This window comes from Ornithorhynchus anatinus, chromosome 11 (genome assembly GCF_004115215.2).
Source record: "Ornithorhynchus anatinus isolate Pmale09 chromosome 11, mOrnAna1.pri.v4, whole genome shotgun sequence".
NCBI lineage: Eukaryota > Metazoa > Chordata > Mammalia > Monotremata > Ornithorhynchidae > Ornithorhynchus > Ornithorhynchus anatinus.
Genome location: NC_041738.1, coordinates 10,311,247 through 10,335,400, shown reverse-complemented (window position 1 = coordinate 10,335,400; position 24,154 = coordinate 10,311,247). Strand labels below are relative to the sequence as shown.

Genomic DNA, 24,154 nt, shown 5'->3' with positions numbered 1-24,154 from the left:
AAAGGCTATGAGTTTCATTTTGGACTTCTACCAGCCCAAGTTTTGGAAACAATTTAAATTAAACCCAATGGTATTGAGTCCACTGCCCTATGATGCATGACACTAGTTAAGCTATCAGGAGAAAGGAATCTCTCCTTAGAACATGCAAAGGCAACTGTTTCTTCAATTTGTGGTCCAGCTGGGTATTGCCCTACAAAGTACCACCTGACTCTCAGAGCCATTAGCTCACTAACCAGACACTGAAAACGTTTTATGATTCAGTCACCCTTCCTAATTGCTTTTGCTTCCAGTTCAGTTGGGAAGCAGCAAGGACTAGTGAAAAGAGTATGAGCTTGGGAGTCAGAGGACCCATCAATCAATTGTATTACTGACTACTATGTGCAGACCACTGTACTAAACGCTTGGGAGAGTACAATATAACAAAGCTGGTAGACACATTCCATGCCTACAATGAGCTTACAGTCTAGAGGGGGAGAGATGCATTAATATAAATATATTACAGATATGTCCAAAGTAATATGGGACTGAGGGAGGGGGGTAGGTAAAGGGTGTGACTCCAAGTGCAAAGGTGACTCGGAAGGGTATGAAAGAAGAGGAAATGAGGGCTTAGTAGGGGATGGCCTCTTGAAGGAGATGTGCTTTAAATTAGGTTTTGGAAGTGGGGCGAATGATCATCTATCAGATAAGAAGAGGGAAGGTGTTCCAGGACAGAGGCAGGACATGAGCGAGAAGCCGGCAGCAAGAAAGACAAGGTCAGAGTAGCACTAGTAGCCTGGCATTAGAGGAGAAAAGTGTGCAGGCTGGGTTATAGTAGGAGAGCAGCGAGAGAAGGTAGGAGGGGACAAGGTGACTGAGTGCTTTAAAGCCTATGGTAAGGAGTTTCTGTTTGATGCGGTGGAGGATGGGAAACCACTGAAAGTTCTTGAGGAGTGGGGAATCATAAACTGAGTGGTTTTGTACAAAATGATCCGGGCAGCAGAGTGAGATATGGACTGTAGTGGGGAGAGACGGGAGGCGGGGAGGTCAGCAAGGAAGTGGGAGAGGATAAATGCTTGTATTAACATGGTGGCAGTTTGACTGGAAAGGAAAGGGCAGATTTCAGCAATGCTGGAAAGGATGAACCAATCAGATTTGGTGACAGATTGAATATGTGGGTTGAAGGAAAGAGATAAATCGAGGATAATGCCAGGATTGCAGGGTGGGTTAGGACCTCGTTTCTAATCCCAGTTCTGCCACTTGCTACTGGGTGACCTTAGGCAAATCACTTTACTTCTCTGTGCCTCGGATTTCTCATCTATAAAATGGGGATTCCAAACCTGTTCTCCCTTCCTCTCAGATTCTGAGCTCCATATGGGACAGAGTCTGTGTCCAACTTGATTGTCTTGTAACAACCCTAGCACTTATTACAGTGCTTGGCACTTAGTAAGCCCTAAATCACCACCACAATTATCGTTACTAGTTGCAGGCAGAATATTTTTGGTGGCCGGATAATTCAGTTCCTTGACCAAAGCAATGCCCATCTGAAGGACTAAACATTAGCTACCAGCTTCGATCACAAAAAGTCTGAAATCTCCCAACTTTACTGATAACACTTGTGAGCTGGTCTCAATGCCTATGAACTTGTTTCTCTGATAGGCCAGGAGCCCTTGCCCCCTCGTCAGCTGATAGATTCCATTCCTAAAGTTATCCGTAAGGGTTGGGTGAGAACTGTTCACTGGCCTTGATCAGGAAAGAACTCAGGGCACAGTCGATTCATTTTCTAGGAGGGTGGAGGCTGGGTACCCAGGGATTGTTTTTTGGGGTTTTTTTAATTGCATTTGTTAAGTGCTATGTGCCAGGCACTCTATTAAGCACTGGAGTAGATACAAGCTTATCAACTTGGACATGGTCCATGTCCCCCATGGGGCTTACAGTATCAATCCCCATTTTACAGATGAGGTAACTGAAGCAAGGAGAAGTGAAGTGACTTCTCCAAGGTCCCAGAGTAGACGAGTGATGGAGCCAGAATTGGAACCCGGGTTCTTCAACCCGGATTCAGGTTGAATCTGGTGTGACTCCTGCCTGTAGGCAAAACCCAACTCAACAGGGGATTGTGCACTGAGCTTCTGAGTGAAATCCTTAAAAAAAAGACACGCTTCATTCCCTCTCTTATGAGAAGCAACTCGGTCTAGTGGAGAGAGTATAGACCTGGGAAGTCAGAGGACCTACACTCTAATCCTGGCTCCGCTATAGGCCTGCTTTTTGACCCTGGGCAAGTCACTTACCTTCCCTCTTACCTTATGAGAAGTAGCTTGGCCTAGTGGGGAGAGTAAAGGTCTGGGAGTCAGACGGTCATGGGTTCTAATCCCAGCTCCACCACCTGTCTGTATGTTTGACCTTAGGCAAGTCACTTCACTTCTCTAGAGCTCAGTTCCCTCATCTGTAAAATGGGAATTAAGACTGGGGGCCCCACGTGGGACAGGAATTTTGTCCAAACCAATTGTCTTATATCTGCCCCAGTGCTTACAACAGAGTCTGGCACATAGTAAGCACTTAGGAAATACCATAATTATTATTACCACCTTCGGTTTCCTCAACTGTAAAATAGGAATTCAATACCTGTTTTCTCCCCTATTTGAACTATGAGTCCCATGCAGGACAGGGATTTTGTCTGATCTGATTACTCTGTATCTTTTCCCAATCTTAGCTCAGGGCTAAGCACATTGTAAGCACTTAACAGATACCACAATTATTATTATTATCATTATTATTATTATTATTACTTACGGGGTAGAGGAAGCAAGGTTTGAATTTCACTTTAAGGTTGAAGATTTTTAGTAATCATTCTCTTAAGTGAAGGACTGAGCTAATTTTAATGAATGTCATTGCAAATGCAGAATGATGTGTTTTAATGGTGATCGAAAAGGTGAGGCCTGATTTATCATGCATGTCTAGACACTTAAAAAATGCCAAGTCAAATTCTCTCATACAGGATTCCTTCACTTTCATTCCTTGATGTTCACCAAGAAGGTTAGCTTTCATAATACCTTAGACTTAGACACACAGAAACACAGAAAATGTTGTCATTATATTCTTTTCAAATGAAGTCCTCTGGGACTCTCAGTATGGGCTAGGCTGACATATTGAACAAACCTAGATATCATTTCTTATTACCTGTTCAACTGTTAGCTAACTGGGGAAAGACATCATGTCTTCCATAGACTGTAAACTCTTTTTTATGCTATTTGTTAAGTGCTTAATATGTGTCAAACACTGTTCTAAGAGCTGGGGTAACTACAAGTTAATTACATTGGACACAGTCCCTGTCCCGCATGGGGCTCACAGTCAAGTAGGAGTTAGAATAGGTATTCTCATTTCACAGTTGAGGAAACTGAGTCCCAAAGAAGTTAAGTGACTTTCCCAAAGTCACACAGCAAGTAATTGGCAGAGCCAGGATTAGTATCCAGGTCCTTCTGATTCCCAGGACTGTGCTCTCTCCACCAAGCCACACTGCTTCTTCTTTTGGGTAGGGATTGCATCTTTGGACTTTTCCAAACAATTAACACAGTGCTAAAAACCACTGATTGAATGACTCTCTCCCTTTTGTTCTCTCCCAAGCCCTTAATACAGTGCTATGCATACAGTAGGTACTCAAATAATACATTTAATTATACAGTTTGGTTGTTTTCCATTATTATCAATTTCTCCAAGTTTTTGCATCATGCTTCCTAAAAGTAATTCCACTTATTATTAAAGTCAAAAACAATGCTTAGTAAAAATAGGAAATAAAAATAGGCTTGGGCATTCACCATTGCAGACACAACAACATAGTATTTCCTAGGTGGCACTAGCGAGGTATTTCAAATAATTTAAACAACACTCTTTTCTTGCTTTGTTTTACTCAAACTAAACAATAGTCTTTTCTAATTTTTGCCAGGAGCTCCCATTATTCCCTCCAAGCCAATGATCTTTCATCGGGGAAATTGTTATACCAGAAAGGTCCAGGGCAGAGGAAATCTAGAGGGAGCCCCCTCCTCCTGGCCTCAGGTGACATTCCTCCCCTTTTGTCCCCCAAAAAGATTACCGGTATTTCCCTGTCCCCAAATGTCACCTCCATCGTGACCCTCCGGGGGGCTGTTTGTAATCCAGAAGTGGTCATGGCAAAGTTAAGTAAGAAGAGGGGATGAAGATGTGGGGGGAGTTGGAAGAGATCTGTGGCTCCAGTCACGAGCTGAAGGGAGCATGGCACCCAGAGCAGCCGCCTCTTCTGCCTAAGTAGTTGAAGTGCCTCTCTTCTTTGAAAGGGGAATTAAAGCACTGGTGGAGTCCAGACAATTCTTCATCACAGAAGTGGAAGAGGGAGGAAAGGAAGTTCCTGGTCTTTTGTGGTTGGGAGAGGGGTGTAAATCTGAAGGGATTTTCTTCAAAGTTGCCACCCTGATTAGCTTGTATCTACCCCACTGCTTAGAAAAGCTGCTTAGAAGCAGCGTGGCTCAGTGGAAAGAGCATGGGCTTTGGAGTCAGAGGTCATGAGTTCAAATCCCAGCTCTGCCACTTGTCAGCTGTGTTACTGTGGGCAAGTCACAACTTCTCTGGGCCTCAGTTACCTCATCTGTAAAATGGGGATTAAGACTGTGAGCCCCATGTGGGACAACCTGATTCCCCTGTGTCTACCCCAGTGCTTAGAACAGTGCTCTGCACATAGTAAGCGCTTAACAAATACCAACATTATTATTATTAAAAGTGCCTAGTGCAAAGTAAGAGTTTAACAAATATATAAAATAAAGCAACAAAAACAACCTGCCACCCTGGGGAAAATTCCCAAGTAAATCCCCAACAAAGCTTACATTACCTATTGTATATTATATACATTTAATTGCACATTCAATGATTCTCTGCCTCCCCTATTAGAGTAGGAGCTCCTTGTGGGCAGGGAATGTGTCACTTCCTGATGTTCCATTTTCCAAGCACTTGATGAAATGCAGTGGGCCCAGTGGGTGCCCTTTAAGTACTATCACTGCAACATTCTGGGTTTTGTCTAAGTTTAAAAGTTACCCCCTTCCCTTCCCCACTGGAGTTCTCTGCCATAGAGCTGGAACTTAATAAAGGCCTACACTCCAGGGAGACTATCTGTCGAGGATCTTACAGGCAATCAAAATTCTGCACAGGGATCACTTTTAGAAATATTCCCTTCCCTAAGAAGCCCCACTTTGAGTCAATTTTTCTGGGGAAGGATCATCTAAGACCATAGATAGTAAAATCCATTTTCTCAACCCTTTGAGGAAAAGATCATCAAAAGAAAATGCAGCATGTGTACTCAAGTCAAAACCAGCAGCGAATTCCTCTTTTCCAACTTTTATGCCATTAGATCTGACAGGCATTGGTTCGGCTGTAAACCTGAGCAAGTTTGAAAACTGACAGTGTCAGAAAATTTAGGCTCAAAATACGTCTCCTCTCAAAACTGCTATAAACACATGCGGCTTAGTCTCTGGAGACCGTTTCGTAGAATATGCTCATTAAACATGGGGCCTTTTTGGCAAGAGACTCAAGCAAAAGAAACTACAACATAGTAATCACTCGATTTAAGGATGGAACTCATCACCACAAAACAATGAGTAACTACAACAAATTCTCTTTCCAGGACTGGCCTTGACTGTGCCAATATCATCACTGAGGTTGGTACACAAACAAGGAAGTAAACAACTACAAAAGGAATGAGTTTCCACTTCATTAGGAACAGAAGGACTGGTGGTTAATGTGGATCAGAAATTGGAATGAGATCAATATTTGCTGAATGGAAACGGGCAAATTAATGGAAAAAAAAACCTACCACCAACACTCTGAGGACTGAGCTCCTGATAAGATGGAAAAACAAATATGTAATTACATCATTCAGTGGTATTTATTGAGTGCTTACTCTGTGAAGAGCACAGTACTAAGTGCTTGGGAGATGCAATACAATAGTGTGGGTAGACATGAAGGAACTCACAGACTAGAGGGAGAAACAGAGGATATTTTGAGACTTAGTATCCAACAAGCTAAGAGAATTCCTCTTAGGTTTCCAGCTTCAGAGAGAGTTGTGGCCAAAATGGTAATATTTGAACTTTCTTTAGACTTTTTTCTTCATATTTTCCAAGGCAAAATTAAAAAATGAAGGCCAGAGTCTCAAAGATAGAAAATAAACACATTAAAAAAGGTGAAGTTAAAAGTTTCCAAATGTTAACCCAAAGACACTACTGCAAGCAACTTAAGTTAGCTGCATCTACGAGTTGACTGTAATTTACTGTGGGGAAGAGTAACTGAACTAGCTCAAGGTTCATGAACAAAATGTTTCTTTTGGTAGGAGGAACTAAGTGCACTAATCGATTCACACCCATCCCCTTAAATAGCAACCTTCTTTCCCTCTCCCTAAAGCCAAGGCTATCCACTGTGGGCCTCATTCAGCAGGCAGAAGAAACGAAAATTGGATCCCTTCCAAATTGGACAAAATTGCCTTAAAATCACAGTCCAAGGCCCTGAGTCTTTTTTTGCCCACAGCTCGGAAATGGAAGCTAGTTCTGCAAATGATCCTTCATTTAAGATGCTAGGCCAATGACTGTTAATTAAAACAGGGAAGCAGCCTGGCATAGTAGAAAGAGTACAGAAGATCTGGGTTCTAATCCTAGCTCTGCCACTGTCTGACCTTTGGTAAATCCCTTAATTTATCTGTGCCTCAATTTCTTCATCTGTAAAAAGGGGACTCAATACCTGTTCCCTCCTTACTTAAACTGTAAGCCTCACATGGAACAGGAACTGTGTTTGATCATCATAGTACACTGATGAGGTAGAGTATAGTAGGGGTAGGGTAGGGTGGGGCAGAGACAGGCTCTAAAATAAATTACAGACAGGAGGAAGGTGGAAAAGGGGGAATATGTTCCTGAATTAGTACTTAAGTTAACGAGTATGTAATGTAGGTACATAAGTTCTCTAGGAGGTTGGGGCCAACAGGTGATGCAGAAAGTTCGGTTACTAATTTGTGCCTAATATTTGTATTTATTCTCGTACTTTAAACTATTGTACATTCAATGACCGATGTATGCTAGTCTGTTGCAAAGGACTGTAGGTCCAAGAAGAAGTGAACATATCATCTACTTTGAATTCTCCTGGATGTCTACACTAGCACACAGCCCACATAGTATACATACTAAGCATTTAAACACCATAAGTATTATTATTACTACTGCAGCTGGACAGCAATACTGCATGAACATGAATATTTAGCAAGAGTCTGTGCAAGACTGAAATGAACAGTGTGAAAGAGTGGGAAGCAGGGAGGCTTGGGGGGAAGCAGCTGTGTCCTATTGGAAAGAGTCCAGGACTGGGAGTCAGTGGACCTGGGTTTTAATCCTGGCTCCACCACTTGCCTGCTGTGTGGCCATGGGCAAGTCACTTCACTTCTCTGTGCCTCAGTTTCCTCAACTGTAAAATGGAGATTCAACTTCTGTTCTCCCTTCTACACTGTATGACCAATGTGGGACAGGGACTGTGTCTGACCTGATTATCTTTATCTACCCAAATGCTTAGAGCAATGACTGACACATAGTAAGCGTGCAACAAAACACCATAAAAAACAGAACAGTGGTTCATATAACACCGACTTTTACAAAGTTAGCAACAATGACTACACTGTCTTATCCTTAGAAAGCATTACTACTATCTTTCATTCATAACCAGTTTTCCATTAGGAATCTGAAATGAAGTGTTTGTATAGGAGAGAGAATATTTTTAATTGATTTCAATTTTAATGGCATTTTTTAAGTGCTTACTATGTTCCAGGCATTGTTCTAAGCATTGGAGTAGATACAAGATAATCAGGTTGGACACAGTCCCTGTCTTACATGGGGTTCAGAAGTCTTAATCCCCATTTTACAAATGAGGTAACTGAGGCAAAGAGAAGTTAAGTGACTTGCCCCAGGTCACAGAACAAACAAGTGGGAGTGCAGGATTAGAACTGAGATCCTTGACTCCCAGGCCCGCGATCTATCATCCAGATACACTACTTTTCTTAATTTTATGCTGAACTTTAACCAAGGACTCAGATATACCTGTCTGTGGGGTCCAAAGACTGCTCTTGACAAACACTTCACCCCACCACATCCCTTCCCTTCTTCAGAGGCCTTCTGAAAAGCCACCGTCATGAAACACTCCCTGGCCAATCCCTCCACCTTGAACATTTGGCCATTCTCTCAGCCACTTAAAAACTCTCCTGCATTTACATCAATTTAACCAATCAATGAATAGTACCTATTGAGCACCTGCTGAGTGTAGAGCACTGTATTAAGCACTTCAGAAAGTGCAAAAGAATCAGGAGGCCCCAACCCTGGCCTGAAGGAGCAGGCAAATATAGCAGGGGTGGAGTACAGTGGGGCAGAAACAAACTCTAAAAGTAGAAAAGGGGGAATATGGACCTAAGTTAGTAATAATAATAATAAGTATGGCATTTTTAAAACACTTACTATGTACCAGGCACCATACTAAGCGCTGAGGTGGATATGAGCAAATCAAGCTGGACACAGTCCCTGTCCCATGCAGGGCTCACAGTCCCAATCCCCATTTTACAGATGAGGTAACTGAAACACAGAGAAGTGAAGTGACTTCCCCAGGGTCACCCAGCAGACAAGTGGTGGTCAGCATTAGAACCCATGATCTTCTGACTCCCAGGCCTTGCTCTATCCACTACGCCATGCTGCTTCTCCTAGGAACGGGAATGTAATGTGGGTTCATTAGTTCTCCGGGTGGTTGGGGCTGATTAGTTGATGCAGAAGATTTGGTTATTGATTTATTCACTTGTGGTTAATATTTGTATTTATTCTCACACTTTAAAGTATCGTACATTCATTGTCTGAGGTCTGTTAATCTGCTCCAAAGGGTTGTTGGTCTATGAGGAAGGGATCAAGCCATTTGCTTCCGGATGTCCACACAAGCACTTTGAACAGTGTTTGCATTCAGTACATGCTTAACAGACAATGCTTTGATGTTGACGTGATTCAAATCTAAACTCCCTTGTTTTACTCCAGATATACTGGTTGATAAGGGCAAGAAACGTGGCTACCAACTCTGTTATATTATACTCTCCCGAGCACTTACTACAGTGATCTCTATGCAGTAAGCACTCAATAAATATGGACTGATATCAACTATAGTATCTGTGAAGTACTTATTATGTACCAAGCACTATATAATAATGTTGGTATTTGTTAAGCGCTTACTATGTGCCGAGCACTGTTCTAAGCGCTGGGGTAGACATAGGGGAATCAGGTTGTCCCACGTGGGGCTCACAGTCTAATCCCCATTTTACAGATGAGGGAACTGAGGCACAGAGAAGTGAAGTGACTTGCCCACAGTCACACAGCCGACAAGTGGCAGAGCTGGGATTCGAACTCATGAGTCCTGAGTCCAAAGCCCATGCTCTTTCCACTGAGCCACGCTGCTTCTCCGTGCTTATATCAAGTGTAAGGGTACACACAAGATAATCAGGTAGGACACAGTCCCTGTCCCACATAGGGCTCACAGTCTAAGTAGGTAGGGAACAGATACAGAACCTCCATCTTCCAGATGAGGAAACAGGCATATATAAATCGAGTAACTTGCCCAAAATCACAAAGCAAGCAAGTGGCAGAACTGGGACTAGAAACAAGGTCCTCTGACTCCCAGGCCTGAGCTCTTTCCACAGGGTCATGCTGCTTCTTTTATCTTTGGATACCATCAAGATAACGGGAGAAATGCCTTCATTGCTTTGTATGGGATCTTAACTAGAGAACTGAATTAAAATAGTTTGAATAATGATTTAAACAGGAAGTTAATAATCTGAGTTCAATGGAAATAATTTATTTACAAACTCTGAAATTCACCACGGAGGTGTACATTGAAAATGGCACTAACTGATAATTCTCTTTACACTAATAAAATTTTGCTTACTAACGGAAAAGGAATAAAATTTAACAAGTGCAAATTTTGGAGCAGACTCTGGCAACAATGGCTAGGTTGGACTGGCTGGCTTAAAAGGTTACTGTTTAAAAGCTTGCATTTGCTTACTCATTGTGGAGTGAAATGACACAAAAAAAAGCAGTTTTCAATCCTCAGCACTAAATGCAAATCCCATCTGCAAATATCTTGTTCTGCACAAGGAAGCAATATACCCCCAAATCTGTTTCAACCTACCTTTTCTCCTTCATATGCTTTAATGGCAAGCAGCAAAGGCGTCACATTTTTTCCCCCTATATGTAACTTGCCCTAATAACAACTGGACACAAGAACACTCTAGAAAATTTCAAAACCTTTTTCATTTTCATAGATTTGGACCACACCAACACACAAAGGTTCTGGAGACATTTACATTTTAGAACTGTTTAGGATTTTTTTTTAAGCATTGGCATTATAAAAGGTGATTTTTTTTGTTTATTCTAGCCGTTGCCATACATTAATAAGAATAGCAATGCTAATTTATTGTCTTTTTTTTTTTTTTTTAACAAAACTTGGTTTTGGAATGACGCTCCTGTGCCCTCCCAATATTAGTCCCCAAGCAACTCTCCTAACATAAATTGTTCTCCACCTTCCATTTCAACTTTACCAGTTTTACAATGCTATTAATTTCAAAGACATACAATAAAGCACTCTCACTCCTAACAAGGAAGAGCCAAAGTAAACTGGAAATATTATTCTGGTTATAAATGGTGCCCCGCCATCCTTTCTGTGAAAAGGGGCCTGGTTAGTCATGGAATCAGGAAACTAACTTTGGAGCTTTTGACATGAAGAAGTTTTTGATAGAAGAAGCAGTGTAGCTTAGTTGAAAGAGCACGGGCTTGGGAGTTGGAGGTCATGGGTTCAAATCCTGGCCCTGTCACTTGACTGCTGTGATCTTGAGCAAGTCACTTAACTTCTCTGTGCCTCAGTTCCCTCATCTGTAAAATGGGGATTAAGATTGTGAGCCCCACGTGAGACAACCTGATTGCCTGTATCTACCCCAGAGCTTAGAACAGTGCTTGGTACAAAGTAAGCTCTTAACAAATACCATCATCATTATTATTATTATTACATGACAGATCTTCCCCAAAAGACAGAGAAGAAATCCTTGGATTTTCAAAGAACTTCCAAGGAGGATTTATTGGGTACCACCATTCCTACCCAGGGCATTTGGTGGGGGCACCACGGTGTCAGCTTTTCCACTGGAGTTGGGTGTTGAATTTGGGGGTGGAGTACTTGATGGGCAGGAAGGAAGATGCAGAGGGAAGAGAGGAGAGGGGAAAGGAGAATGAAAGAGGAAGAAGGAGAGTAAAGGAGGGGGAAAGCAGAGTGAAAAAAGGAGGAATGGAGAGTGAAACATGGGGAGGAGAGAGACGGGGAGGAGAGAGACGGGGAGGAGAGAGACGGGGAGGAGAGAAACACGGAAGGGCAGAAGGGGAAAGGAAGAGGAAGAAAAGGTGTAAAAGAAGGAATGGCTCCTTTTCCTCTTTCACTCTGCCCCATCCCAAAAGCTTCTACCCACCTACCTCAGCCCTGCCTGACTTGGCATCCCTCACGACCCCAAGCCACAGGTCCAGGGCGTCCCTTCCCCCTGTCACTGCCACCGCCGACCAGGTGGCATCAATTGCAACAATCGCAGCCTATGCTCAGGCTGTCCAGATTGCAGTCTCCTCCATCTGGCTCCCACTGGTAGTGCAGAGAGTCCAGGCCTCTGCTCATTCCACAAGGAGCACAGCGGCCTGCATCCCGCCTCCCCATGAACCCCCGGCCACCACGAGAGCCCCGGCCCAGAGCTCCGGCCCAAGCCGAGCCCCACAAGGATCCGTCTGACCATCGCGGCACAGGCCCACCCAACCAAGTGCCCCAGCCCACATCCATCCCCCTATAGCACCCACAAGGACCCCAACCTGTGCGCACTCCCCATGGAGACTCTAGTCCGTGCCAGTCTCTGCCGCACCCATGGGGACTCCTGCTAGCTGTCAGGGGACAAGAGGTAAAGCTCCCTCTTGGCTCTTTGTTGTGACAAGGGGATGTGTCTGTTATATTGGACTCTCCCAAGTGCTTAGTAAACTGTTCTGCCCACAGCAACTGATCAGTGAATATGACTGACTGACTAGTTCTCGGGAAAGCTAGGTAGGCTATCCTTCCTGCCTCAGGAATAGCACTGAGACAGAGTGGCAGAGCCATGACTGGAATCCAGGTCTTCTGATTCCCAGGCCCGTGAACTAATGCATTGGCATTGAAGTCTGATTACCAAGTAACCCGCACACCAAAGAACTGTCAACCGAGGTGTGGTAGCATCAGGAAAGAATTTAGAAACGTGCAGCTGGGAATCTAGACCCGACTCTGACTCTCCCACCACACACTTTCAACAGGATCCCACCTCCTACCAAGTAGAATGAGAAACTATTGCCTGTAAAAAATCTGTCTCAGACAAATATGGAGGATCTGAGAATCCCAATTGGCCCTCTGGTTCACAATGCAGTCTGGGAGTGGGCACAGCCTGCTGAAACCCATGATTTGGCCCAGGTTCCAGTATTGCTGGCCTTGGGACATCGCCTAGTCTGTGGATTCGGAAGAGTTTGCAGATTTCCAAGGGCAGCAGGGGGGAACGGAATATTTAGGGTGCCATTTGGGAGTCTTCGGAGTGGCAACTGTCAGAAACCTAGAGTCCTCAGCCAGGTCCCAGCTACTGTATCCAGTTCTGGGTCTCTGTGATTTAAGGAGGCAGGGAGAAATGGGAGTCTCTGAGGAGAATGGAAAAGAAATGACTGGAGGAGGTGGAAAATCAGATAAACAAAGAAAGGCTAAAGGACTGGGACTATTTCATTTGGGAAAGAGAAGGATGGGTGAACTACTATCACTACTTCCCCATATCAAGATGTATTTCACATGTTTTGCTTCTGCTGTACTTGCCCTAACCCTTAGTACAGAGCTCCACACTCAGAAGGTATTCAATAACAACCGCTGATTGATGGCTCGATTCCACAAGCTTTCGAAATTAGGTAGACCTCGGGAGACAACTGGGGGAAGAAGGGAGGAACTGCATCTGACTTACATTCCGAAGATGTCCACATATCTTTCTGAACTCTAGAAACATGAAAAGTATTTTGGAGAAATACTAAAATGCCCTGGCATATGCCAAGGCCTTGTATACATACAACTGCGGTCCTCAGGTAATATATTTACTTACAGTGACTATGCAAAAAACCAGTTTTTAAAAAACCCGTAATTTATTTTTAATTCTCCCCAAATCAATGACTGTAAAAATGATTATAATCTCAATCTCACCGTGAGACATAGCATTTTGTTTTGGATGTACTCTGCCAGAGCCAGCCAAAACCACATTTCAGGCACGCACAACCTAATGGTAGCTCACAGGAAAATTTCCTCTCCGTTACAAAGACTAAACTCTTGCTTTGCGCTGTCACTTTCTAAAACCAAAGGCCAGTACTTTTCTCTAATTCGCTTCAGCCAATTTATCCGCATATGCAAATCCTATATGGAATTGTTTTTTCTACCCATAACATTGTTTTTTTCCATAAAGTTTGCTGGGTATGTGAGAGAATCTACAGAACTAAGACTATTTCAATGGGGTCGATTCAACGATTCCACAAACTTAAACAGATGAAAAGAGGAGGCTGGAAAGGAAGTACAAAATGCAACTGTTCTATAGTCTCCACCAATAAGCACTCATACACTCAAGAGGCCAAAGTCTTGTTGGCTTTCTAAGAATGAATTGGGACAAAGTGTTTGTGCCTCAGGAGTAAATATTTTGTAGAATTCCACAGCGAGCCGCTGCATGAACTCATTTATTTTTCCCTCTAAAAGGGCACCATCCAAATTCTTACAAATTTCGGCTTTCAAGAAGATAGAATGGCTGCCGTGATTAGAGACCTGGACAAACATCTTTCAGGGGATAGAAGCTTCACACATAAACTGCAGGAAAGGGATATTCATTTCTCAACCCTGCAATGGCAAGGTTATTAGATTGTACAGAACAACGCATGTAAGATTAAAAAAAAAAAGATACCCTTGGATTTACCTGACAAGCAATCTGTACGAGGTAGACCAGCTCCTTAGATTCACAGCCGTTTCTCGTTACTTCATTCTGCTCTTCCGAGAGTGAAAGCTACATCATAGGAGAAGGAAGGGAAGGAGGAGAGGGAGAGAGAAAGAGGCGGGGGGGAGGGGGGAGACACAGAGAGCAGGTCAGTGAGCAGGAATAAGCCAAGCATGTAATAATGCACAAAGCACCGCCCTCACATCAACTGGCTCTAATACATGCAATTCAAAACTCTATGGCAGCCCTGGGGCAGCCGGAGGAAAAACATTCAGTATTTCCTAAAAATAGAAATCTTGTCTATTCTAGAAAGGTTTTTATTCCCAGTCTGAGGATTTTGCAAAAGGTGCTACAATGACAGAGCAGTTGAAAAGCAAATAAAAACATTCAAGCCAAGTGCTAAAATGCCTTATTTCAAGACCTGGGTGACATTTACTAGATACATCAAGAGAGAAAATCATCACGCGGTAGATGGGGAAGAGTCTCGGCTACTGACTTTAATTCTATTTGTGACTTATGTTTACGGGGCGGCATTTGAAAAAGAGGTCTCAAAATGTCAGGGTAATCAGACAATTTACCACAAGGAAGAGTCTTTTATCCAATAGAGAAAGTTTTAAAAACCACATTAAGACACTCTCTATGTGCTGAAACAATCTTCGCCTTATTTCCGAGTGATGGTTCAATGTCTACCATAATTTCAAAAAAATGGGCGTGTGAGCAATCATATATTCACGGGTAGGAGAAAACAGGCCACAATCCTCCCCAGGCCTGTTCGGCAGGGTTAGGATGACTCGCTATCTTGCTGCCACTTGAGGGCAGAGGGATCAGGTCGCCCAAATCCCAAGAACACAGGGTGCCTTGCCTGCAGTCACCTTCAAGTGGAAAAAGCCCTCAGGGGCTTCTAGCCCAATGCTGGCCTGGACTACCATTTTGAAGAGTTGGCAGGGGTGAGATGGAGTGAGGCAGGGGTGGGGAAGGGGAAAGTCTTCCCTGGCCATTCCAGCAGATGAACAGGTCCATTCTTAGCCACATTCTCTGCCAAGACGACCCCAAAACCTGGGCAGCTGCAGAGCACTTCAGGAGCCTCTTGCTACCCAGAGCTCAGGAGATCAGGCCTTGAGCGCATCACCTCGGGCTCCCTGAGGGCACAGAGCTCACCCACGGCTGACACTGAAGCTCCTGGCCAAGGGGAAAGAGATGCAGAAAGGAGGGCTCCACAATTTCTCCAGGATGTGTTCACCTGGGCACCCCTGGAGAGGAAGAGTTCATTTTTATCCCCTAAGTACTGCTCTAATAGTAAAGAGTTTTATTCCCAATAAAAGCTCGAACTATAAAGACCCAAGATATAATCACACAAGACTTGCAAAATGTAAAGTTGCAAGATGTAATCGTAAAGACCTGGCAGTCAGAAATCTCAATTTTCCATCATTTCAAAATCTGACCAAACTCCCAAGATAAACAAACCCTTGGTTCCTTCGTCATTCCAAGTCCATGCTTCTATCTCCTTTTTATTTGAAAAAGTCAAGCTGTCCAGAATTTGCTGTACTCTTCCAAGCATTGTTAAAATCATCAGGTGCTTGAAACACAAGGCCAACATGCACAGTGATCCAGCTGGTCTGGAATACACACTCTTGGCACTCCCGAACAATTAGATTCATTCTCTACTCCTTCAAGCTGCTTGGATCCACTTTCCCTATTCTACAACTGCACTTAATCGTTTTCAGTAAAAGACATGTAAAATGAGGTGTCTGAAACCGTCTGAAGGCATTACCCTTTTTGATATTTATTATTTCTATTTTCCTTAATAAGCTCTTACGTGACAAGCCTTGAGGTGGATACAAGATGACCTGATCAAGTGCCTTATAGGCAAGGATTGTGCTTACCAACTCTAATGTATTTTGCACTCTCAAACTCTTATTACAGGGGTCTGCACAAATTAAGTGTTCAAGGAATACCACTGGCTGACTGAGATCACATTTGGAACATTACTATTCTAAGAATAAATGTATAATGTGTCTGTTTATTCTTATATTGTACTCTCCCAAGTGCTTACTACATTGCTTTACACAGTAAGCGCTCAATAAGCAAGATTCACTGAATGAATGAATGAGTGAACAACTTACACGGATACATTTTGGCAGGAACACTCATCCTCTTCAGAATCAGAGAGAGGGAACCTTAATGGCGATGGAACAATAGCCCTTGAAACGTGTCAGCAGTAGGAAAAGGTAGCAGTGGTAATGACATTTACTGAGAGCCTATAGAACCTAACACACTGCACTAAAACACATCTCCTGGTCCAATGGAGCTTACACCCTAAATGGGAAAGGTGGGGAGTGAACAGAATAGCTGTTTTTTTTTCCCCTGTGGCTCTTCCCTTGACTATCTTTCAGATCCTAAACCAACTGACTTATTAAACAGGCAAAGGGTACTTCAAACAAGCAATAGTATTTGTTGGTCACTTAATGTGTGCAGAGCACTATACTAAAGCTTAGGAAAGTACATCCAGCAGAGTTGTTAGTCATGTCCCCCACCCACAAGGAGCTTACAGTCTCGAGGGTACTTTTTATAAACAATGAAATTGTATTCTGCCAAGTGTTGGGTATCACAGACCTTAGTTTCCTCAGAACTTTCCGGTGCTGAAGCTGTGGTAGAGAAGAGGCCGGGGATGAGTGCAGAAGTCTGACATGCCAGAGATATTCCTTGCTAGCATTAGGTTGGGTTCTATTCTTACTCTTTCTAAATGTTTCTCCATTTCAACTCTCTGGCCTCCAAAGTCTAGCTTTTCCTGTACTGCAGCTTCGAACTCCCTCCCTCTCCAGCCAAATCCACCAGACCACAGCTCTCCTCCCCATTTAGGTACTCCTAAAAATCTTGCCTCTTTGAGGAGGACTTCTCCAATTAAATCCCCAGTCACGTCAGATCCAGACCCACCTATAAACACTTGAGTATTTTAATCTTCTCTTTGGCACTCATTTGTACTTAATATTCTTGAAAGTCTAATATACGCCAATTGTCCTGTACCATGTGAGCTGGGTCAGAACTTACTACTTACCGGCTCCAAAAGCACATGAGTGTACATGTGCACAGGTGTCAATTTTTCAGTCTTTGTTTGGCAGTGCAGAGGGGACATGGAGTTTGCCAGGAGTACAGATTGGGGGAGAACAGAAGCTACAGGGCAAAAAGGCCAGAAGGCCACCATTTTCTGTCTTTTCAGTCCTGACAGGAAACTTTTGGGTCTTGTCAGAGAAGTGACCTAGGTGTGACTTGGAGTCCAGCTCTCACAGCTGAGGGGGTTGGGGGAAAATCTGGCCCCCCTCCCACCCCATCCCAACCATCTCTGTGGAGTTGCCACGTATCGGTCTTCTAGCATCCTGGCATGCTATATCCACATTGGCCCACATTGTCAGGTACAGGTACCCTAGTTTCATAACAAGGATCTAACCAAAGTGATACCAAAAACACGTTACAGCAGAGCTGAGTGTATCCACTCTTAAAGACAAAGTTTACAATATCTCCAAGATCCGCCCTTTCCTCTCCACCCAAACGGCTACCTTACTGCTACAGGCTCTCGTTATATCCCGGCTAGACTACTGTGTCAGCCTTCTCTCTGACCTCCCTTCCTCCTCTCTCGCCCCGCTCCAGTCTATTCTTCACTCCGCTGCCCGGCTCATCTTCCTGCAGAAACGATCTGGGCATGTCACTCCCCTTCTTAAACAACTCCAGTGGTTGCCTATCAACCTCCGCTCCAAACAAAAACTCCTCACTTTAGGCTTCAAGGCTCTACATCACCTTGACCCTTCCTACTTCTCCTCCCTTCTCTCTTTCTACCTCCCACCCCGCACGCTCCGCTCCTCCGCCGCCCACCTCCTCACCGTCCCTCGGTCTCGCCTATCCCGCCGTCGACCCCTGGGCCACGTCCTCCCACGGTCCTGGAACGCCCTCCCTCCTCACCTCCGCCAAACTGATTCTCTTCCCCTCTTCAAAACCCTACTTAAAACTCATCTCCTCCAAGAGGCCTTCCCAGACTGAGCTCTTCTCCCTCTACTCCCTCTATCACCCCCCTTCACCTCTCTACAGCTAAACCTTCTTTTCCCCCTTTCCCTCTGCTCCTCCCCCTCTCCCTTCCCATCCCCTCAGCACTGTACTCGTCTGCTCAACTGTATATATTTCCATTACCCTATTTATTTTGTTAATGAATTGTACATTGCCTTGATTCTATTTAGTTGCCATTGTTTTTACAAGATGTTCTTCCCCTTGTCTCTATTTATTGCCATTGTTCTTGTCTGTCCGCCTCCCCCAATTAGACTGTAAGCCCGTCAAACGGCAGGGACTGTCTATATCTGTTGCCGACTTGTTCATTCCAAGCGCTTAGTACAGTGCTCTGCACATAGTAAGCGCTCAATAAATACTATTGAATGAATAGTAATGATATTTATTGAGTGCTTTTTGCACTGGACTGTACTTAGCACCGGTAAAAAAAAACAACACATGAAATTTAGACACTGGCCTTAAGGGGACCACATTCGCAGAATGAGGGGACAGGCCACAGGCTCATAAGGAAGGATGAAACAGTAAACGCACAAAAACAACACAAAGGACAAAGAAACGACCTAGTCCACGAGAGGTAAAGGGAATTGTGGTTAGTGGAGCAGAGTTTTGTGATCTACTGGGCTGAACTTCCTGAGTGGCAAGAGAAAATGAGTGCTCAGGAAGGAACCCTCAAAGGAAAAGCAATCCTCCTAATTGCTATTGATATGGCTCTTGATGTATTTTCCAAAAAGCTTTTCAGCAGTCTAATATATCCACAAAGAACTTCAATACTGGCTTGGCCATTTAGAAAATGGAGAAATTGCATCAGGGAGGTGGAGAATTTCCCAGGGCTGAAGAGAAACCAGGATGAACAACTACATGTCATTCTTTACCAAATCCAGGCTGAGGACACAAAGCAACATTGTCCTATTCTGTCCAGAAAAAACAGGAGAAAAGCCCTTAGAGGAATATTTTCTCACAGGTGCTTGATCCTCAAACCTGGTTAATAAATTGTCCTAACATAAGGGCCATGAAATGTTTTTTCAGTACTTATGGGCAACTCTTCTCCCTGAAATGTAAATGAAAGAAGACTCTCGGGTAAAGTTGGTCCAATGCAGATATCCTATTTCAATTCACCACCATTAATCAGAAGACACCAAAAGCATCAGGGTAATCATTAAAAAGGGAATCTGTTTCACTAAAAGCCTCATCTATTTTGAAAGAGGAATGGTAGCCGATCAAGTCAGGAAAAGCCATTAGAACTAGGACAAAAAGCCTTGGCATTTCCAGACTTGCCTTGTTCAGCTTATTTTTCCTTATTAAAGATTTATGCCTGTCTCATGCACATCTTCCAGCAATACATGCAGTAAGCTCCCAAATTAACAAGGCAGAACAAACACTGGAATCAAAATATCTCGAGTGAAAGATACCAGTGTACTCATGCCCAGATGTGTGATTGCACTCAATAAATACGATTGATTGACTTACACTGGGATCACCCACAAGGTAGGATTCACCCACTGGGTGAATGCTAATGGCTGTTTATAAATACATGCGAAGCATTCGCCATAAATTGACAAAAAAAGTCTTAGCAATGGCCTTAACTTGAAAGGTGACACAGAATTCAACAGTCCCGTGGTTTGGTTCAAAGACGAGTAACCAGGTTACCACCTAGAGTTTCAAAATGAACAAATACATATGCTTAGAATCCTGCCTTCGCTTCAGTAAGATACGAATGCAATTGCCTTGAACATGCCACAACGGAGCAGGGCTAGTAAGAATGGCAGAAGAGACCTTGGACACCCCCGAGGCCCCTGATGGCCCAAGAGTCCTGAAGTCTCCCAGGGCCAGGACTGAGTGGGAGAGAGCAGAATTCTGACTCCCTTCCTCAATCCAGGTGTGGTCACACCCACTCCTCCCCAGACCCCCAGCTTGCAGAAGGTCACAATTCAGGTGGTCAGGTCATTAGGGGCAAAAGATGGGGGAGGCAAGGGGACGGGGGTTGAGAAGAGAGTTAAACATCTGGACTAACTGACAAGAGCAATGGGCAAGCGTGTCAATAAGGATAGAGAAATAATTTTGTCGGGCAGAGTAAAAGCACACAGGTTAAACAAGATGGACAAGGTTGGCCTGATATTTGAAGCAGCATGGCTTAGTAGGAAAGAGCATGGGCTTGGGAGTCAGATATCGTGGGTTCTAATCCCAGCTCTACCACTTATCAGCTGTGTGACTTTGGGAAAGTCACTTAACTTCTCTGGGTCTCAGTTACCTTATCTGTAAAATGGGGATTAAGACTGTGAGCCTCATTTGGGGCAACTTGATTACCTTGTATCTACCCCAGTTTTTAGAACAATGCTTGGGACATAGTAAGCGCCTAATAAATACCATCATTATTATTATTATTTCCACCAGCAGGGCTCGGCAACTCGTTCACAGGAACAAAGGAGGCAGACTGTGGAGGTGGATCCAGGATATCGACAAAGGGATAGGGGAGCGAGTGAGTTGAGTTCAGTAGACAGGGTGGTGTTGAGGGGGTCAACTCAGTCATCAAGGGAAGGTAGTTTGGGTATGGAGGCTAAATGGGGCATGACAACTTGAGAAAATCAGATGGGGTCAAAACATTGAAGGTCTCTCGGGGGGAATGGCACCGATTTTCAGGGAGGAGGTGAGGACAGAAGGCAGGTGAGGAGGTTGTGGTCAGATTGAGGGATTTTAGAAAAGGTGAGGGTAGAGATTGGACAGTGACTAGAGATAATGAGATCAAGTGTAGGTCCAAAATGGTGAGTGGGGGAGCTGGGGTGCGACAGATGGTGCGACAGATCTGTGGAGTTAAGGAGTGTTAGAAAGAGGGCAGCAGGAGGATCATCGGGAACATCTATGTGGATAGTGAAGTACCCAAGGATCAATGTAGGCATGGAGAAAGAGAGAAAGAACATAACAAAGGGATAAAAATGGTTCAAAAAGTGGGGCCTGGGGGGGGGGGGGGGAGGCGGTGGGAAGGGGGTAGATGACTGTTATTAATATCTGCAGTGGGTGGTAGAGGTAGATGACACAGGCTTCTACTATCCTTAGGGTAGTGGAAGGACTAACCATCTCTAACTTCTCCAGCTACGACTTCATCCTCTTCTCAAATCTTCTTCCAACTTGCCCTTAACATTTCTAATAATTAGGGATAAATTAGGGTCTTTGGCTGGATATGCACTTGGATCTGTGACTTTGGTCATTTGATATGCACCCCAACCTCACCCCCATAGCACGTGTATGTATCGATAATTTTTATATTTTAAATCATTTATATTAATGTCTGTCACTCCCTTTAGCCCATAAGGTCCCTGGAAGCAGAGAATGTGTCTTCCAAGTCTGTTGTATTGAACTCTTCCAAGCACATAGTACAGTGCTCTGCACACAGTAAGTTCTCAATAAATAACATTGACGAAGATGATGCTCAAGGTTGATTTAGAAAAATTGATAGATAACAGGATTGGGTGATATTTCTAGAATTAAGAACAATCAGTTGGCCAACCGTGTTTCAGCTCATTAGTTGTTATGCTATGGCCTCTGCCCACAGAGAACTCCAAATAACTGAACTCTATCCTGCCAGGAATTCTAAAAGTCACTGGAAAATGTGTTGTTTTCCCTGGCATTCAGTATGTAATTGTTCCGAGGAAACCTAGTAAGCCTCTTACAACTTTCCAAAAGGGAATTTAAGGCTGTTCCTTGGCACGTGATGTGCCTTTAATTTCATTAATACAAAAATGTTATCTCTATTTCACTTTTTCCCCAATAACTGAAGATTTTTTTTAACTACTTTACTGAGGATTTTAATAGTCAATGATATTGAAAATTAGGTAGGCATGATTAGAATTAAAAAACTACTATAAATTACTGCTACAAATCCAGTATATTGTTCCATGTTCTGAACAGTGGACAGCTAAAGCTATTTAGGCTTGTGGTTCTGTGGTCCAATGACTTGAATTTTTCCTGTTTTAGCATCACCCCTCACCACTGCTATGAAATCTTCCACGATGACCAATTTACCCAATTTTGAGGAGGGAGGGAGTCTATCTAAACTGATAGAATTTGCCTTTGCCCACTCCAATGTGTCACTGTTGAGGCCACACACTAATGACAGAGGCAGAGCACTTCTGCTTTAAAGGCAGGGGTTGCATCTTTAGTTGCCTCTGGACTGACTTGGGAATTAGAGGTTCAGGACCATGTTTCTCCAAATCCACCATCTGAAGAAAGTGGCTAAAGGGTGCATCGATTATTTGACTTTCTTCTCTAGCTAGTTTCATTTCTTTTAGGCCCTGGCTAGTACACCTGACCTAATCTGCATAGCTGTTTTACTCAGGTCAGTGTACAGAATCCAGGATAGGTGCAGATTTGGGATTCAAGAGATCTAAAGATGCTTACTTCCCTTTACTTTGGTTCTCTCAACTGTAAAACAGATACCACCATTCAGGGTCTGTCATGAGGCTTACTCAGTTAATATGCATGAAGCCTTTTGAGGTGACCTTTGATATAAAGCCACACACACGGACGTGGCTGTCCTTTGTTTTCAGAGATGGCTGCTACTGATGGGAAGGTCCTATTGGTATATACAAGTGTGGCTGCAAAGATCTAGTGGGATGGGGATCATGGGGACAAGTTATCAGAAGCAGTGTGGCCTAGTAGATAGCATACGGGCCTATAGTCAGAAGGACCTGGGTTCTAATACCACCTCCACCATTTGTCTGCTGTATGACCTTAGGCAAGTCACTTAGCTTCTCTGGGTCTCAGATGCCTCATCTGTAAAAATGAGGATTAAGCATGAGAGTCCCATATGGGACAGGGGCTGTGTCCAGTCTGATTAACTTCTATCTACCCCAGTGCTTAGAACAATGCTTGACACATAGTAAGCCTTGAAGAAACAACATAATAATAATTATTGCTATTCCTTGTTGTGCTGATTAACCAATCAAATGTATTTATTGAGTCCTATTGTGTGCAGAGTACTGTACTAAACACTTGGAAAAGTACTGCATAACAGAGTTGGTACATATATTCCTTTGCCCACAAGGAACTTACAGTCTAGAGAGGGAGACAGACATTAAAATAAATTATGGATCTGAACGTAAGTGCTATGGGGCTGATGGAAGGGTGAATAAAGAGTTCAAATCCAAGTTCAAGGACTAATGAGTTTGCCTCACAAGGGTCAAACTGTTTTTGACTCTGACTCTTTACATATTGCTCATCATAAAACCTTTGCTCTAGGAGCTTTCTGTCCAGCAGCTGCTCTACACTCTCACACAAGACACACATTCTGGGAAATTGGTCCCTTGATTTGTTCCTCTCTCAACTAGCCCCACAGAAATAGGAGGCATCAAGCCTCCTGTGACTGAGTGTAAATATTTGTGGGTGCTAGAGTCAGTATACACAAACACACAAATGTATGTGTGTTAATATAGACATGCACACACACATATAGCCTTGACCTTCAAATTAACAACAATGCTACTGATGATGAGATTTAATCAGTATGCAAGGGTGGGCTGATATAAACTAATGTGTGACGGTCAACACCCTCTCCAGAAGTTCATTTTTTAACAGCCTACCTAGCTACTGGCTGTTTAACACTGACTGCCACTAGCATGGGCAGCACTGCTCAAGAATGGGAGTATGGCACCTGTGGGAAGTTCAGGAGTCTTGGCTACAAAGAAAGGCTGACCCAATATTGCCCTGAAAAGACTCAATTTGATCTGAACCTAGATGCCATAAAAATGGTGCCTAACTCTATTTCTGTATCTCCCAGTGGAAACATTGATCTTCTTGACTTGGTTTTCTGAACTCCTAGTCTGTGCCTCTAAGCTTCTTGTAGGCAAAGAATGTGTTTGCCAACTCTGCTGTATTTTACTTCGCCTAGTGCCTATTACAGTGCTCTGCATAGAAAAGACTAAACTTGTTGTGGGCAGGTATTGTGTCTATTATCCTCTAGACTCTAAGCACGTTGTGGGCAGAGAATGTGTCTGTTTACTGTTGTATGGTACTCTCTCAAGCACATAATACAATGCTGTGCACACAGTATGTGCTTAATATGAC

At 43.5% G+C, this 24,154-nt stretch overlaps 1 protein-coding gene across 9 annotated transcripts in view; it reads right to left on the bottom strand.

The window, feature by feature from the left end:
• ARHGAP32 (Rho GTPase activating protein 32) overlaps nucleotides 1–24,154 on the bottom strand; it is a 368,820-nt gene that overhangs the window by 137,315 nt on the left and 207,351 nt on the right. For all 9 annotated transcript variants that reach the window (XM_029074544.2, XM_029074539.2, XM_039913577.1 and 6 more), the window contains one exon: nucleotides 14,027–14,113. In XM_029074544.2, the coding sequence (XP_028930377.1) occupies nucleotides 14,027–14,113 (87 nt within the window). The remainder of the gene's footprint in view (nucleotides 1–14,026; nucleotides 14,114–24,154) is intronic.